At 37.5% G+C, this 18,324-nt stretch overlaps 1 protein-coding gene across 2 annotated transcripts in view; it reads left to right on the forward strand.

Annotated features, from left to right (window-relative positions):
- The window catches only part of CCDC186 (coiled-coil domain containing 186), a 48,806-nt gene that overhangs the window by 16,751 nt on the left and 13,731 nt on the right, over positions 1–18,324 (forward strand). For both annotated transcript variants that reach the window (XM_028121782.2, XM_028121783.2), the window contains 7 exons: positions 3,244–3,372; positions 8,790–9,002; positions 9,921–10,040; positions 14,592–14,696; positions 15,145–15,243; positions 15,411–15,497; positions 16,531–16,673. In XM_028121782.2, coding sequence (XP_027977583.1) covers positions 3,244–3,372; positions 8,790–9,002; positions 9,921–10,040; positions 14,592–14,696; positions 15,145–15,243; positions 15,411–15,497; positions 16,531–16,673 — 896 coding nt within the window. The remainder of the gene's footprint in view (positions 1–3,243; positions 3,373–8,789; positions 9,003–9,920; positions 10,041–14,591; positions 14,697–15,144; positions 15,244–15,410; positions 15,498–16,530; positions 16,674–18,324) is intronic.

The following is an 18,324-nucleotide window of genomic DNA, read 5'->3' on the forward strand; positions in this document are numbered from 1 at the left end:
TATCTCTAGATCTCCACCTTTCAATATGGCAGCCACTAGCCACATAAAGCCTTTGAGCACTTGAAAGGTGGCTAGTCCAAATTAAGAAACGCTGTAGGTATGAAATACTTAATTTTGAAGACTTGGTCTAAAGTAAAATCTGTCAGTTTTTCAAGTTGATTATCAAAGTGATAATATTTTGGATATATTAAGTTTAATATTCATTTCACATTTTGCTTCTTAAAATGTGCCTACTAGAAAATATAAATCACACATATGGCTTGTATTCTATTGGACAGTGTCACTCTAGGTAATTTTGTCGTAAGGAAAATACGCATATTCTGTAAGCTAACATTTAGGGTTTTTTTCAACAGCTTTATAGATAATTTAAATACCATGCAATTCACCCATTTCAAAGTGTACTGTTTAATGGTTTTTAGTTGTACAACCTTTACCACAATCTTAGAATACTTTATCACCACCCCCACCCCCACAATGAAACCCCATATCCCCTAGTAGTCAGCCCTTAGGATTTTATGTATACAAGATCATGTCATCTGCAAATAGAGAGTTTTACTTATTCCTTTCCAATCCGAGTGCATTTTATTTCATTTCTTATCTAATTGCCTGGTCTGGACCCTCCAATATGGTGTTGAATAAAAGTGGCAAGAATGGATATCCTTCTCTTGTTCGTGATCTTAGGGAGAAAGCATTCAGCCTATCACTATTAAGTTATCCTACCTATGGGTTTTTCACAGATGCTCTTTATCAGGTTGAAGAAGTACCTTTTTATTCCTACTTTGCTCTGTGTTTTTATCATGAAAGAGTTGAAATGCTTTTTCTGTGTTTAACGAAGTGGTAGTGTGTTTTTGCTCTGTTGATATGGTGCATTACATTAAATGATTTCTGGATGTTAAGCTGGCCTTGCATTGCTAGGATAAATAGCTTTGGGTCATGGTGTATAATTCTTTTTATATATTGCAGGATTGTTTTGCTAGTACTATAATTTCCATTGTTGAGCGTCTGCCTTCGGCTCAGGTCATGATTCCGGGGTCCTGGGATCGAGTCCCACATCGGGCTCCCTGCTCCTTGGGAGCCTGCTTCTCCCTCTGCCCCTCTCTCTGTCTCTCATGAATAAATAAATAAAATTCTACAAAAAAAAAGAATTTGTCTATATTCATAAGAGATACTGGTCTTATAGCTCTTTTTCTTGTGATTTCTTGGTTTTGGTGTCAGGGTAATACTGACCCCATAGAATGAGTCAGGAAGTGTTTCTTCTTTTTTGGGGAAGAGTTTGTGAAAAATTGATTTGGTATTAATTCAGGGCACCTGGCTGCCTCAGTAGCATGTGACTCTTGATCTTAGGGTCATGAGTTTGAGCCCTATGTTGGGTATAGAGATTTCTTAAATAATGTCTTAAAAAAGAATTGAGGGGTGCCTGGGTGGCTCAGTTGTTAAGTGTCTGCCTTTGGCTCAGGTCATGATCCCGGGGTTCTGGGATCGAGCCCATCATTGGGCTCCCTGCTCCGTGGGAAGCCTGTTTCTCCCTCTCCCACTCCCCCTGCTTGTGTTCCCTCTCTCACTGTGTGTCTCTGTCAAATAAATAAAATCTTAAAAAAAAAATTGATATTCTTTAAATATATGATAGAATTTATCTGTGTAGTCTCCTGGGCTTGAATATTTCTTGGTAGGTTTTGGTTGTTTATTTTTTTACTAATTAAATCTCTTTACTTATAGGTCTACTCAGATTTTCTGTCTCTTCTTGAGCTAGTTTGGGTGGTTTGTGTCTCTCTAGGAATTGTCCTTTTATTTCACCCATGTTAAAATGGCCAATTTTTTTATTTCTGTAAGGTCAGTATGTCCTTCTTTTATTTCCATTCTAGTAATTTGAGTCCCCCCCCGACCCTCTTTTTTACCTAAAGGTTTGTCAATTTTGTTAATCTTTTCAAAGAACCATTTTGTTGAATTTTCTGTTTTCTATTTTCTATTTAATTTTCATTCTAATATTTATTATTTCCTTCTTCTTGCCGGCTTTGGGTTTAGTTTGCTTTTTCTTTTTACAGTGCCTTAAGATGAAAGTTTGGGTTATTGATTTGACAGCTTTCTTCTTTTTTAATATAGGTGTTTATAGTTATAAATTTCCCTTTAAGCACTGCTTTAGATATATCCCCTAAGTTTTGGTATGTTGTATCTTTATATTTCTAATTTCTTCATATTTTCTAATTTTCCTTGTGATTTCTCCCATTGGTTATTGTTGTTTAATGTTTTTGTTTACATATTTGTTTATATATTTGTGAATTTCTGATATTTCTTGCTGCTACTGATTCTAGTTTCATTCCATTATGGTTGAAGAACATACTTTATAAGATTTCAATCTTTTAAGTTTATTGAGGTTTATTTTATGACCTAGCATATATTCAGTCCTAGAGAACAACTTGATGAGCATGTGTATTCTCCAGTTGTTGGGTGGAATGCTGTATAGATGTGTTAGATCCAGTTGTTTTATAGTTTTGCTCAAGTCTCCTATTTCCTTGTTAATCTTCTAATTCTGTCCATTATTGAAAGGTACTGAAGTCTCCCAACTATGAATTGCCTCCTTCATTTCTGTCAGTTTTTGGTTCATGTATTTTAGTGTTATGTTATTAGGTACATATATATTTAGAATTATTATAGATTGACCATTTAATCATTATGAAATATTTCTCTCTGGTAACATTATTTTGTAGTTTATTTTGTATATTAGTATAGCCACTCCTGTTTTCTTATGGTTGTTATTTGCTTGCAGTGTCTTTTTCCATCCTTTTTCTTATATTGTTGGATCTTGTGTTTTTACTCCAGTCTGACAGTCTCTGCTTTTGATATGATTATTTAATACAATCTCATTTAATGTTATTGACAGATTTATGTCTGCCATTCTTTTCTCTGTCTCATGTTTGTTTTGTTCCTCTATCCCTCCTTCACTGCTTTCTTTTGCATTAAGTAAATAGTATTTAAATTTCTTTCATATTTTCACTATATTTTTTTGAGTTATTTCCTGAGTGATTGTTCTAGAGCTTACCATATACATCTTATCAGAATCTGCATCAGCTTTATACTACCTTAATTCTAATGAGTTTTAGAAACATTGTTAACATTTACTTTTGATTTCTGTTTGAAGTATATTCATTGCATTCTCTATGTTCCCTTTCATTGTTTATATTTATTTGAAGAGTTGGTGGTCTGTTTGGTATAGCTATAAAAATCTGGAAATAATTTTCTTTACAGTTAGAATCAAGAATAGAAGAACTCAGTAAAGAAGTTAAGACTTCCAAAGATAAACTAGTAGCTCAAGACATTGCAGCTAAAAATGCAGTTCAGCAGTTGCATAAAGAGATGGCCCATCGGATGGAACAGGTATTTTTCAAATCATTATCATTATTAACTTTATATTCTGGTGACTTTCTTGTTTAATATAAACTAATCTGTTAGACTATTTTGGGTATCAGTGGTATCTTAAGAATAGGTAATTATCTTTTTAAAAAATGCTGAAGCAATACATAAATACATGCTAACTACAAAAACATTTTTAGTAAATTAAGGAAGTATACAGGGGCATCTGGGTGGCTCAGTGGGTTAAGCGTCTGCCTTCAGCTCAGGTCATGATCCCAGGGTCCTGGGATTGAGCCCCACATCGGGCTCCTTGCTCAGCGGAGAGCCTGCTTCTGCCTCTGCCTCTGCTGCCCCCCTGGTTGTGTGTGCGCGCTCTCTTTCTCTGTCAAAATAAATACACAAAATCTTTAAAAAATAAAAATAAAGTATACAGAACAAAAAGTGAAAATCCTCCTTCATTTGTACCTCTCTCTTCCTACACCCAAATCCCTGGTATTCCATTCCTTGTTCGACCCTAATTATTGATAATTTTGGTATTTTACCACATATACATGTATAAGTCACACAAGCTTATGTGTATGTATTCATATACTTATTCCTCCTACTTGATTAGAATCTTACTGTGTATCTTTTTGGGTTTTTTTTCCTACTTAATACACCTTGATCATCTTTTTGAGTTGGTATATGTGGAGTTCAGAAGAGATCATTTTAAGTATTGTTTTTGTATTATTATTACTGGAACTCCTTTTTTTTTTCTTTTTTTAATTTTATTTGGGACAGAGCTGCATGTGGGTGCACTAGCTGGGGGTGGGGGGCATGTGTAGCCCAGAGGGGAGAAGCAGACTCCCAGCTGAGCAGGGAGCCTGAGGCTCTCGGCCCAATCCCAGGACCGAGATCATGACCTGAGCCAAAGGTAGATGCTCAACCAACTGAGCCACCCAAGCTCCCCTGAACTTTCAAGTATGGAATCTTAGTCATCTTCATTTCCTAGCACCATGCCTGACTGTTGGTCCTTATGGTGAGTTGAATCAGCAAGTGTTGACTGACTGCTGACACGGTTAGTGGGATGGACCCTGTCCTCTCTGCCCTGGAGCTACTAGCATAGGTAGCTTTCTGGAAGAACTTTAGGAAGCAGTATCCTCAACCTTTACTTCTGTGATTCTTTTCAACATGATCATTTAAAACCTATGCTATTAGTTCCCAAACTTTTTGTACTAATTGAAGAGAAAGAGGATGAGACCTTAAGATGTCAGTTTTTAGTAGACTCAAACAAAGCTGATAATTAGAACCGTCTGGTAAGCTTTTTAAACAATATATTCTCTGTAGTTTATTATATTTTAGAATAAAAACAAAATAGTAGTTGGATATATGCAATAACAACTCAGAGTAAAAAATGAGTCTTCTTCCAAACCTTTTCTTCCATTTTTCCCTTTCCCAGAAGTAACCATTGATGCAAGTTTCCTGTGTATTCTTCCCAAAATGTTTGTTGCACAGACAAGCATGTATGTATTCCTGGGACTTCCTCCTCCCATTCCACCCCTTTTTAATAAATGGCAACGTGTTGCATTCACTACTATGTAACTGTTTCCTCTATAAAGGTGAAGAATCTAGGTGAAGTTATTTTTTTTTTTTTTAAAGATTTTATTTATTTATTTGACAGAGACACAGTGAGAGAGGGAACACAAGCAGAGGGAGCAGGAGAGGGAGAAGCAGGCTCCTGGCTGAGCACGGAGCCCGAAGTGGGGTTCGATCCCAGGACCCTGGGATCATGACCTGAGCCGAAGGCAGACGCTTAACGACTGAGCCACCCAGGTGCCCCTAGGTGAAGTTATTCATAGTAGCTGATATATTGAGATTTACCTATGTGCCAGGCCAGTTTAAAAAGCACTTTACAGTTTATTTAATCTTCACAATGACGCTAAGAGGTGGGTATTATGTAGATTTTGGAGATTATTTCATTTAAATATTTCTACATCTGCTTCATTCCTTTTTACCCCTACCTTTTCCTCTCAATTTTTTGAGAGTTTTCAAGCTTGTAAAAAGGTGAAAGAATAGTAAAATCAACACTAGTTTATCCTTCACGTAGAGTCACCAAACCTAGTAAATTTTACTTAGGAATAGATTCCCAACATGAGTGTGCACGTGCACACATATGCACACACAGTACGTTCCCCAGTTTAATTTTATAGCTTGAGGTTTTTCCATTTCTTGGACTAGATAGGTAGAATGAATTTGAACCTCAAACTTACAAGAGGGTGGTAGACTTACAGATTTTCAGGGACTTTACAGCATGTTCCCTTTATCCCCGCATGGCCTGGTATTGGGAAATGTGTACAGGGCAATCAAGAGTTCAGGCTTAGCATACCATTCTGGATTCCTGCTTCCTCTTAGCTTCTTTGGCCCTGGGGATTTTCTCATACTTTCTTGTGAGCTCAACTGTTTATTAAAAGGATGTTTGTGGAGTGTCTGGGTGGCTCAGTCAGTTGAGTGCCCGACTGTTGGTTTCAGCTCAGGTTGTGGTCTCAGGGACATGGGATTGTGGGATGGAGCCCCAAGTGGGTTTCAGGCTCAGTGGGGAGTCTGCTTCTCTCCCTGTCCATCTGCCCATCATCCCCCGCACGTGCACGCGTGCTCTCTCTCTCTCTCTCTCTAATAAATAAATTTTTAAAAAATGGTGTTTGTTGTATTTCATCTAAAACGTCTGGTGTTTTGAATGGGGATAGTTTATCTGCCATATTTCAAGAAGCAGAACTTCTTACATTTTATCTTAATTTTAACTGGCTGTTGAATCCTATTGATTATCTTATTCATGCTTTCTTTATGTTCATCCAAGTCAATGATAAACATCTTAAACTGGTCAAATCCGAAGACTTACCGGCTCTTCTTCCTTTATCTGTACAGTAGATGGACTTTTTATGGAAGCTTAAGTAGTAGTTACTTTATCATGTTTAATACTCCCAGGAGTTCTGGGAAGCAAGTGCTGCTGTGGTCTGGGTTGAGACCTAGAAACCTGAACTTTTAGCACCCTAGGTTATGCCTTTGCAGCTGATTCATGGATGACTGGCTAACAGGACATCCCTGCTGTAGTCAAGAACCTTGTAATAGTTTATCTATTTTAATTGTCTCTTTTCTGGTTTTTCTGCTTCTCATCTCTCAATTTCAGTGAAGCTTCCATCCTGCCACCAGTTATCTTACTAAAACAGACATTTAATAAAAAGGTTCCAATTTATAAATCTTTTGGGTTCCCATTGCCTATAGGCTAAAATCTCAACTCATTAGCATGATAAGAGAAGCCTTTCTTTGAAGATTTGATCTCTTCCAGTCTACTTCATAACTACTTACTCATCAATCCAACCAACACACCAAATATAAATCCTACAAAATGTCTTGGTATCCTCCAAAAAATCATGCTATTTTATATCTTTAGGCATTTGCACATTTCTTTATATATTATATGTATATATGTTGTTAATGTGGTGTTGTATAAATGTTTTGTTTCTGTGTTGATCCTACTAAGTAGTGAGCTCTTCTGGGACAGAAGCCACAACTTACTCTTCGTGTTTCTAAAAGGCAATATGTTGTCTAAGCATCAGCTTATGAAACCAGACTTCTTTTTAAGTTGACATTATCATTAATTACCTTTTTAAAGGACAGTTATTCACCTATCTAAAAAATATAGCTAATTCTGTTAACCAGTTCAGTCCAATTTTCTCAGTCCTTGTCCACAGTTACATTGTGAAATCCTCAAGGATCTCTGACCTTCCTCTTCCAATGTTTCCCTTAATTTCTCTTGAAAATTAGCAGGCTATTTCAGTGAGGAAAAAAATAATCCCAATGGGACAATTTTTAAAAATATTTGTATAGTATTCTGAGTGTCAACTAGATGTGCTTATCACCTGTACCAGAACTTCATGAAACATTCTTTGTCAGTTACTTTTCATCAGAGTTGGGAACTTTTCCTACATTGTCTTGACATTATACCATCTTCAGGGTGCCTGGATGGCTCAGTCGTTAAGCATCTGCCTTCGGCTCAGGTCATGATCCCAGGGTCCTGGGATCGAGCCCCGCATCGGGCTCTCTGCTCCGCAGAAAGCCTGCTTCTCCCTCTCCCATTCCCCCTGCTTGTGTTCCTGCTCTCGCTGTCTCTCTCTCTCTGTCAAATAAATAAAATCCTTAAAAAAACAAAAAACCCCACAACATTATATCGTCTTCAATTCAGTTATAGTATTGGTTGGCATTTACCACTAGATACCATTGAAAATCCCTAAAGTTTAAGGTTCTGTCTTTTATAACATTAGTATGTGCTCCATCATATTTGCAAATTGTGAATTTAAATGTACTTAAATGAAGGGTTATCTGTAAAAGTTTCATTGCATAAAACTTCAGAATATGGAGTACCAACTTATATTAATTTAAGTGTGTCTAGATGTTACACTTAGTCCAATTAGGTATTTTTTATTAAGTGAAATACTTTATTTTTTCTTTTTTAAAGATTTTATTTATTTGAGAGTGAGCAACGAGTGGGGGGAGGGGCAGAGGGAGAGGGAAAGCAGATCCCCTGATGAGCAGGGAGCCTTGCCTACAGGCTCAGTCCCCAGATCCTGAGATCATGACCTGACCCTTAACTGACTGAGCCACCCAGGCACCTCATTAAGTGAAATAATTTAGAAAGCTTTTCATATACCCAAAATCAAATGATTAATTAGCATATGGTTACTTACTTTTTGCAAGGGAGCTAAGATTTTTAGATTTTAGGAATTGTCAGCCATACAGTCAGGGTCCTGGCAGAAAACAGAAACTGCTGATTTGAAAATTTAATAAAAGGACTCTACAAAAGGTATAGACAAAGTTTAGGGGGCCCAAAGGGAAAATGTAGGGTCCTGGGGTACTTGAGCTAAAGGAATAAGGAGAGGTAACAGGTAGTGCTACTGGGAGGGGCTAATCGTATAGTGAGGGCGCCTGACTTGAGCATTGGCCTTCAGCCAGCCTGTTGTGATTCTGGAGGAGACAGATCTCACTCTTGGCCTGTACTTCTGATCTTCTGCCTAGTGCCACCTTTTGGCTGACTGGAAGTTCGGAGCAAAGGAAACTTGTTGATATGGTCCATGATAGTCATCTTCCCAAAGCACAGGGTGGGATAGGAAAGAGTGGAAAGTGGATCTGGAGGAGTAAACAGAAAGCGGCAGCTATGTCAGCTGAAGTTAAAAAAAAAAAAAAAATGGGGGGTAAACACAAATATTAGTGATATTTTGTTTACTGTATCATTTTTCTATAATTTTGAATTTTTCCTTTCATTAAAAAATGTCATGATACAGGTCCTGGGAATGTACAAAAACCAAAAAAATACATTGGTAATATTATGGAAAATTATTATTTGTTTTGATTTATTTTGATTTTGATTTAAAAAAATTTTTTTATTAATGCTGGATATTTTTTCAAAGGCCAACAAAAAATGTGAAGAGGCACGCCAGGAAAAAGAAGCAATGGTAATGAAGTATGTAAGAGGTGAGAAGGAATCTTTAGATCTTCGAAAGGAAAAAGAGATACTTGAAAGAAAACTCAGAGATGCGAATAAAGAATCTGAGAAAAACACTAACAAAATTAAGCAGCTTTCTCAGGAGAAAGGACGGTTGCACCAGCTGTATGAGACAAAGGTATAACTTGTGGTGTATTTTAGTTGAAATTTATTCTTTTTGCTTTTCCTTATCTAATCAAATACTGATAATGTGGTTGAAGTCACTATTTAACATAAAGTTGTTTTTGTTAGTTTACCTTCTAAGAACATGAATGCTTTAGTAACTTTAGTATCTCACTACCTGTTGGCAAAAAGGTTTTGCTGGGAAAAAAATGAGATATTGGCGCATGTTTATTAAATAACTTTTTCTTGATAGATTTTTTTAAAACCTTCTTTTAATATCTGTATGTTGAAGAAATGAGTTCCTGCTCCAAAAGAACATTTTATTTTGGTAAAATACGTACATAGTAGGATCAAGATGTAAATAGTTTCTCAGCGAGAACTATGTAATTTGACTGGAATCTTATGTAACACTTATTTATCATAGAATAGAATTTATATTTTTCTTGTAGAAAAACATGTTCTTTTTAGATGCTGCCCAAAGAAATTTAATTACTGAGCTATTCAGAGTCCTTGCTGTTAACTAGCAGGCTCATGGCATGGTCTTATTTCTAGTCAGTTATCATTTCTTGATAATCAATGTTATTTTTTTAAATTAACTTTTAGTTCAGGAATGTTGTCATTGTTCTCAGGAATTCTGGAAAAAATTAATTTGTATTTCACCTTAATGCCAGCCAGTTGACAAGAATCATAAAGATGTACTTGCAACATATCCATTTGTTTGAAATATGTTAATCATTTTATGTCTATTGACTGGATTTAGGATTTTGCTACTCTCTTACCATTTGAACTTTGAATTAGGTTTATGTAGGTCATAATATGCTAACCTCTGAAATATAGTGTTATTAAATTGATTATTTTGAGGAGTTATAAAAGATACACAAATAATTGGTTGATTGTTTAAATGAAAAAATATGACCTACTGATATTGTTTTAGGAAAGTGAAACTACTAGACTCACCAGAGAAATTGACAAATTAAAGGAAGATATCAACTCTCATGTCATTAAAGTAAAATGGGCACAAAACAAATTAAAAGCAGAAATGGATTCACACAAGGTAAGTACTGTAATGCAGTGGAAAAATTATTAGAATCAGTTTTAAGAGCAAATGCAGGGGCACTTCGGTGGCTCAGTCAGTTAAGTGACTGACTCTTGGTTCCAGTTCAGGTCGTGATCCTCAGGGTCATGAGGTAGAGCCCCACGTCAGGCTCTGTGCTTAGCACGAAGTCTGCTTGGGACTCTCTTTCCCTCTCCCTCAGCCCCATCCCCCTGCGTGTGTGCATGTGTGTGCATACTCACACTGTCTCTAAAATAAATCTTAAAAAAAAAAACGAAAAACAAATGCAATAAAGGTAATGAGGCATAAAGCTTAATTCAGTGATTTCTGTGGGATAGGTTGAGCTTGAATATTTGGTGATTGTGAAAAGATAGTTCCTTGTGTGATTTACATATTAAATTAGAATGTTAAATTTTATAAATTGTAAAAAATATTAAATTTTATCATTCATTGTTTACAACTCCAAAATTGACTTTGTTCTTCAAGCATTTCTTGGTATCTGTATATTACACGTTGTGTCAGAAATTTGGGGGAAAGAGGGGTAGTACACAAATTTAGAGAGCCAGGGAAAGTGTCACTGAGAGATGACAGATGGGTAAAGACCTGAAAGGAGGGCAGAGTACCACAGAAGAGAAAGATTTGGAGATCTGCAGTGTGTTCTCTTCAGTTCTTCATTTAGCTCTCTACTTACTGATCAGTATATATGTATGAGAAAGTTAGAGGTGGAGAAAGAACTATCAGAAAGGAGTAGGGACAACAGTTCCTAGGGCTCACAGAGGGCTAATAGGACCTGTTCATGTTTCCTCCAGCCAAGAGAAAGCCCTCTTAACATAATAGGGCATCCAGTGGCCTTCAGAAGGGTGTTGCTTCAGCAGTGAGGACTAATTAGCCTGAGACTACAGTCTGTTATGGACCCATCTTACAAAGCTTTGAAAGAAAGCCTCAAATCAAATTGTTTCAAATAATGGTATCCCAGAAGAAAGCCCAAAATATTCAAGTGAGTTAAATCTCCAGGATCTAAGAACATAACATTCACAATGTCTGGTATCCAATAAAAAATTACCAGACATGCAAAGAAGCAGGAAAATATAGCCTATGATGAGAAGAAAAGAAAAATCAATTGATAGAAACAAAGGCAGAAATGACATAGATGAAAGAAGTAGGTAAGGGTGTTAAAACAGCTATTATAAAATATATTCCATGTATTCAAGAAGATAGATTAAAAGTCTGAATACATTAAGGAAAAACATAAAAGATTGTGAAAAGGCCGAATTGATACAATGTCTGAGATGAAAAATACATTGGATAGAATTAACAGAAGATTAGCTGCTACAGAAGACAAGATCAGTGAACTTGAAAAACATGAAACTTTAAAAACATACATGGAAACATAGCATAGAAAACTAGAGATTCCTAGATTTATAACTTATATACAGAATTCCATATTCTTATATTTAGGTGGTTACTTGACATCTGATGTCTTGGGTGACTCACAGGCATCTTCAACTGAGCATGTCTGAAATGGAGTGGATAATGTGCCTGCCCTCCGTTGCTCCCCCATCTCAAGAAATGGCAGTTCACCCTTATCCTTGAGTTCTCAGTCACCATATCCAGTCCCTTAGCAAATATTCTTGCTCACTTCTTTCAGGTCTTTACCCATCCGTCACCTCTCAGTGACACTTTACCTAGCTCTCTAAATTTGCGTACCTCCCCTCAAACCCCCTTGTGCCCTCACTTTATTTTTACTTCTTAGCACTTATCATTATCTAATATAACATATTTTTACTTAGTATTTTATGTATTACCTGTGGTCACTAGAATACTAGCTTTATGAGAGTAGAGATTTTTATCAGTTTTCTTACAGTAATATTTCCTCGAAGCTTAGAAGAATGCCTTATATGGCAGGTGCTCACTAAATAAATGAAATGTAGTCTCTTAACCAAAATTTTTCTTTTATTTGGTTATTTATTTAATAATTACTTAGCATTATAGGAATCTCTCAGTTGCTATTTTTTGAGTGAAGTGAGTACCTACTGTGCACCAAGGTTTTTCAGTTATTGATGATAAGACATGGGAAAAAAACCATATAGGATTTGGGGTACCTGGGTGGCTCAGTCAGTTAAGCAGCTGCCTTCAGCTCAGGTCATGATCTCAGGGTCCTGGGATCGAGCCCCACATCGGGCTTCCTGCTCGGCAGGGGTCTGCTTCTCCTTTTCCCTCTTCTCCTCCGCCTGCTCCTTTGAGCTCGCTTGCTCTCTCAAATAAATCAAATCTTTTTTTTTTTTAAAGATTTTATTTATTTATTTTGACAGAGAGAGACAGCAAGAGAGGGAACACAAGCCAGGGGAGTGGAAGAGGGAGAAGCAGGCTTCCTGCAGAGCAGGGAGCCCAGTGTGGGGCTCGATCCCAGGACCTGGGGATCAGCTTAACGACTGAGCCACCCAGGCGCCCTCAATTAAATCAAATCTTAAAAAAAAAAAATCAAATTCTTAATAAAAGACCAGCCACTGGAAGTATATAGCTAAGTAGTTAGTTGTGTGATAGATTTATCCAAAAACGACATAAAAGTAGTGTGTGAAGATAGATGCAATTTAGTTGGTTCAAAAGAGGAAGAGAAACATTCCAAGTGGAGGAAGAGCAAGAGAAAAGGAAAAACGGGAGATGAGTATTTGATGTTTAGGAAGACCAGCCTCCCTAGAGAAAAGGCTTATATTAGTGATTCCTTCATAGATTCAGCAAATATTACATGAACAATTAATATGTGGCAAGTACTAAGCTAGGTGTTGTCCAGAAGCTGTGTCCTCAGTGGAGGAAACATGTAATCTACAGAACAGGGTATCAGTTGTTCTAATCCAGGAATGCCCTGGACTCTGTCTATGGGAAGGCAGATAACAGCTTCTACCCTTTTCTGAAGGGCAGCTACTAGGAGGTGATACCTAAACCCTGATTTCAAATCCACAGTAGCTCAGGCCATGGGACTGGATGGGTGATCTGAAGAACTGTGGAAAAAGAGCTGCAGAGCAGGGCTTTATCTGGAAAATCGCCACAGGAAGCAGAAAGCCATTTGAGACAGAAAAGACAGCAATGGAAAGGGAAAAATAGTATGTTGTCTTGTAATAGAAACAGGGGAAGGATATCCAGGGAATTAGGAGTGGTCAGAACTGGAGCAGGTAAGTCAAGAATAGAAAATGAGAGAAAGTAATTGATGAGAGAGTAGTCCCTACAAACCTTCAGAATTGCTCTTTTAGGAGAATGGTTAGGAACAGAAACCAAACTGTAGCACGGACCTATAAGACAGTTTTGAATAGACACCGTGGCCGGAAAGCAAAGAATGGTCTTTTATGTGTGTGCAGAGAGCTGTTTAACACTTTGTTCCTCTTGTCTTACCAGGTTAGTAATTACTTTGAGTGATTTACTGAAAACTATCAAATTTAACTTTATTTAGTGGCTATCAGTTAACTGCACAGTCCACTTTGGTTTTTTGTCAGAAGCATAAAGTTATTTCTAGAATAGTATCTAACCCCTCAATGGCACTGCCAGGACTACTCTGGTCATTGTCCTTACCATTCATCACATTACTGGGCCCAACCTTGTCACTGTGAAGGACAAACTGTTTTCCTTCTCCAGTGTAGGGAAGAACCCATTTCTCCCTACTGTGTGTTTCTTCCTTTTCAGTCTCATTTACTTTTACACTGAACACTTCACCTCTGACACTTTGGTCACCAGTTGTGTGGAGGTTTTCCCCCACTACAGTAATTCTCTGTGATACACCTAGGTGTCGCTGCAGTTTCACTTGACTCTGACACATCCACCTGGAGATAGCATTGGATCCCACAGATTAAGGGCTCAGTCATACAAGAAGGCCCCCCAGCCCCCCACCACGCACATACTTCAGATGCCAGCCACAAGCCCAGGTGCCCTTGTGACCAGCCAGCTATAGATCAGAAATTCCAGCGACCCCCTCCTTGGGTTTGAAGATTTGCTTAAAGAACTCAGGGAAGGACTTATGTTTATCATGTTATTAAATGGTATGATAAAGGATCCAGATGAACAGCTAAATGAAGAGCTATATAGGGTGAGGTCTGGGAGGGTCTCAAACATAGGCACTTCTGTCCCTGTGGACTTGCGGACCATCTTGGTGTGGTTGTATTTGACAGTCTGGAAGCTCTCCAAACCCCATATTTTGGGATTTTATGGAGGGTTCATTATGAAGGAATGATCATCATCAGCTCCATCTTCAGGCCTTCTTTGGGGGCTGGATTCCAGACTGCTAATCATGACTTGGTCTTTCTGGTGACCAGCCCGCATCCACGAGCCCACCCAGACGTGCCTCATTAGAACAAAAGACACTCCTGTCACCCAGGAAATTACAAGAGTTTCAAGAACTCTTTGTCAGGAACAGAGATCAAAATTGGTACTGCAGCAAGAGATGCTCCTAGTGTTCTTATGACTTAGGAAATTACAAGGGTTTTAGGAGCTTTGTGTCAGGGACTGGGGCAGAGACCAATATATATCTTTTCTTTATCTCACACTATCTTTTTGTCAATGCAGGAAACCAAAGATAAACTCAAAGAAACAACAACAAAGTTAACTCAAGCAAAGGAAGAAGCTGATCAGATACGGAAAAATTGTCAGGATATGATAAAAACATATCAGGTATGCTTAACTTTTCAAATTAGTAATAAAATTGCACCAAATATCAGTACTCTTGCTTCATTAATGTTTTGTATCTGTAATATTTGAAGTGTGGAATGGATTTGGTAGGACAGGTAAATAAATGACAGGTTATTTCCTGTGTTAAAGTACTTGTAGCTTAACTAGAGATCTTATTGGAGATGTTTTTAACCAAATAACACTAAAAAATATCAGAACGAAGAATACAAGGAAATGTATAACTTAAAACCCACTGTGTATTATGTTACATATCTTAAGGGCTATTCTTGTTCGTACAGAATTGACATATTTAAAATCTTTCAGTACAGTCATTTTTAGATACCTAAGGTATGCATTTCACAATTTGTAAACCTAGCTGCCAAAGCCTTCACTTTCCAAAGTATAAAACTTTAAAAATTCAGTCATACTTTTTTCATTTCCTTCCCATTAGGAGTCAGAAGAAATTAAATCCAATGAGCTTGATGCCAAGCTTAGAGTCACAAAAGGAGAACTCGAAAAACAAATGCAAGAAAAATCTGACCAGCTAGAGGTGAGTGGCTTTGCTCTTTCCATACCCTGGATTGGGCAATAAATAACAGCGAGAGAAAGAATGAGTACTGTCACCCATTTGAAGGCCTTTTCGAAGGAATAAGGCAATAAATTTTAGGTCTTGTTTAATACATAATGACTTGTGGTTTCTTTTAAACTTTATAAAAGATGCATCATGCCAAAATAAAAGAACTGGAAGAGCTGAAGAGGACATTTAAGGAGGGTATGGATGAACTACGAACACTGAGAACAAAGGTAAGGAAATCTCTAGTCATGATTTCAGAGGAAGGGTAAATATCTTTAATTTTGGACTCCTAATTTTTTTAAGTGTTGGGGAAGCACTTTCATTCCAAAGTGAAAGAACTCAGAGGAGTAGAATATTGATTTCCTAGCAATAAAATGGATTCTTTTGTTGAAAACATAATGTCTTCCACTTTGGTCCCTTTGAAGTATTTGCCAGACATTCCTATTTTACAGCACATTCCCTGTTTCTGTCACTTATCCCTGGGCCCCTAATGTAAGGCAGTCTTATCAGCAAATTAATTGGAAAGATAGTTGAACTTTAGAACTGTAAGTGACAGAAAATAGACTTTATATTTCTCCTGGGTAGTCTTGTGCAGTTTTAATTTCTAACAGTCTAGTATAGTCTTCATTGTAAAAATAGTATCCCTTTTAATATGAATGTGAAATATCATTGTATATCTAATTCATTTCTTTAGAAATAGGCTTTTAAGTAACCACCTTGAATTTGCCATCATTTAATAATTTCTAAAGTGTCCTTCATGTACCTTTCCATTTGTTCCCTGTGCCAGTTCTTTGAGGTAGGTGGGGAAGGTATATCTTGTTTTCAGGTGAGGAAATGGAGATTCAGCAAAAATAATGTGACATGCTAAAACTCCTGTGACTAAATCACGAGAAATCTGAGACTGAACCCCAACATTGCTGATGTCCCATTTTATTTTCCTCACATTAATCCTTATAACTTAGCTTAGATTTTTTTTTTTTTTTTTTTTTGAGCAAGAGAGAGAATGAGTGTGCGAGCGTGTGAGGGGTGGGGGAGCGGTAGGGGAGGGAAAGAGAATCTTAAGCAGGCTCCATGCATAGTGCGGAGCCCAATGTGGGGCTTGATCTCATAACCCTGACATCATGACCAGAGCCAAAATCAAGAGTCTTGACGCTTAACCAACTGAGCCCCTAGCTTGGATTATTAATATATAATCACTATATTAAGAAATTAAGGAATAAGAAAATATTGTTTATAGTCTAACTTGGTTATGAATTTTGATAGGTGAAATGTCTAGAAGATGAACGATTAAGAACAGAAGATGAGTTATCCAAATATAAAGAAATTATTAATCGCCAAAAAGCTGAAATTCAGAATTTATTGGACAAAGTGAAAATTGTGGATCAGATACAGGAGCAGCATCAAAGGTATAAACCAAGCAACTTCTGTTTATGCTAATCAATAGGCTTTTTAATTCTATCTCAAGATTCTGTTATTAAATGTAATTATTACATTAAATAAGAATAATTTTGTAATTTTACTAGCTAAAAAATTTAAAATTCCTGTTTTCATTTGAACTTTCTTGGATTATCTTTGAAGTTCCTATTATGGCTTCTAAAAATTTATATTCCCTAAATATTGGAAGTGGCAATTTATAAAACAGAATGGATTTTAGTTTCTTACTCCATTCTTTAGTGTTCAAATTATGCTACCTACAGTACTTACTTCTAAAAGGTAGATATATATGTACATCTGTATCTTTGTGTGTATTGTAGTGCAAGGTTAGGAGCTGACATTATTCCTTGGCTTATTGTAAAACCATTTAGCTAAACTCTACTCATGACGTCACCTGGCAGAGCCTAAATTCATCCTTAATCCAAATACCTTCTTTTTGATACTGACCCAGTGACTGCTGCTCAGTCTTGCCAAAAATCCTTACCATCATCCAGGTTGGTGCTGCGACCTCAACTGGAAATGTTAGTGACCTCTAATCCTGCCATATGTTCCGATTTACAGCCTCTCCCCCACCTCAAAGCCTCTATTCCAGACGTTCCTTCTTTGTTCCCACTTCCAGTCTCCCTCTCCTCGCTATTTACTCTTGGCAGGTGATTACCTCTTATTTACTTCACAAGAGAAGTGGGAGCTGCAGGTAACTGTTCTCACAACCTCTTTCTGTCTCTTCGGTGAACTTGCCTTCATCTGCAGCTATTCTTCTTTCTCTTCCTTCTGTTATTACAGAACACATGTTCCTGTTCCCCTCTGAACTGAATTATTCTCTCTACTTCTGTGGATCCCATGCTCTTCTGCCTTCTCAGGATCTTTCTGGACTATTTCTTCTTTATCCTTTATCTCTTACCTCTCTCTACTTTTTGTTTTTCTACATTTCAATATTAAAAACGTCAAAACTACTGTGATGTCCCCCCACCTTTTTCATGTCCTTCACAACCAAACATCCTTGTAGAATCATCGGTACTCTTCCTCCATGCCTCTGCCTTTCCTCCTTTTCCTCTGCACTTCAGTCTAGCTTCTACCCCAACATCCCATCAAAAACTGCTAATGCCTCCTTAAATCTAGCAGACACTTCCGAGAGTAAGCCTTGCTTGAATTTTCAGTATTAAAACCATTAAGCCCATTATCTTTCTTTTTTTTTTTTTTTAAGATTTTATTTGTTTATTTAACTGACAGAGACAGCTAGAGAAAGAACACAAGCAGGGGGAGTGGGAGAGGGAGAAGCAGGCTTCCCACCGAGCAGGGAGCCCAGTGCGGGGCTCGATCCCAGGACTCTGGGATCATGACCTGAGCCGAAGGCAGACGCTTAACCAACTGAGCCACCCAGGTGCCGCAAGCCCATTATCTTTCTTGACGTGCTGTGTTCCTTTGGCTTCATGTCATGCTTTCCTTGGTGTTCCTCCCCACTTTCTGGCTACTCCTTTTCTCAGTCTCCTTGGCAGCCTTCTCCTTGTCATAAAACTCTTTTGTTACTATTTTATCATACCCTGAGTGGCCCAGCTATTGCTGCAGTATGCTGTAGGACCTTCAGGTCATTATCTTCAGCCCTTTTGGCTCAGGCCCAGACAT

Source organism: Eumetopias jubatus, unplaced genomic scaffold (assembly GCF_037043125.1).
Source record: "Eumetopias jubatus isolate StellerSeaLion01/CBP00866 unplaced genomic scaffold, mEumJub1_p1.0 scaffold_17, whole genome shotgun sequence".
Lineage (NCBI taxonomy): Eukaryota > Metazoa > Chordata > Mammalia > Carnivora > Otariidae > Eumetopias > Eumetopias jubatus.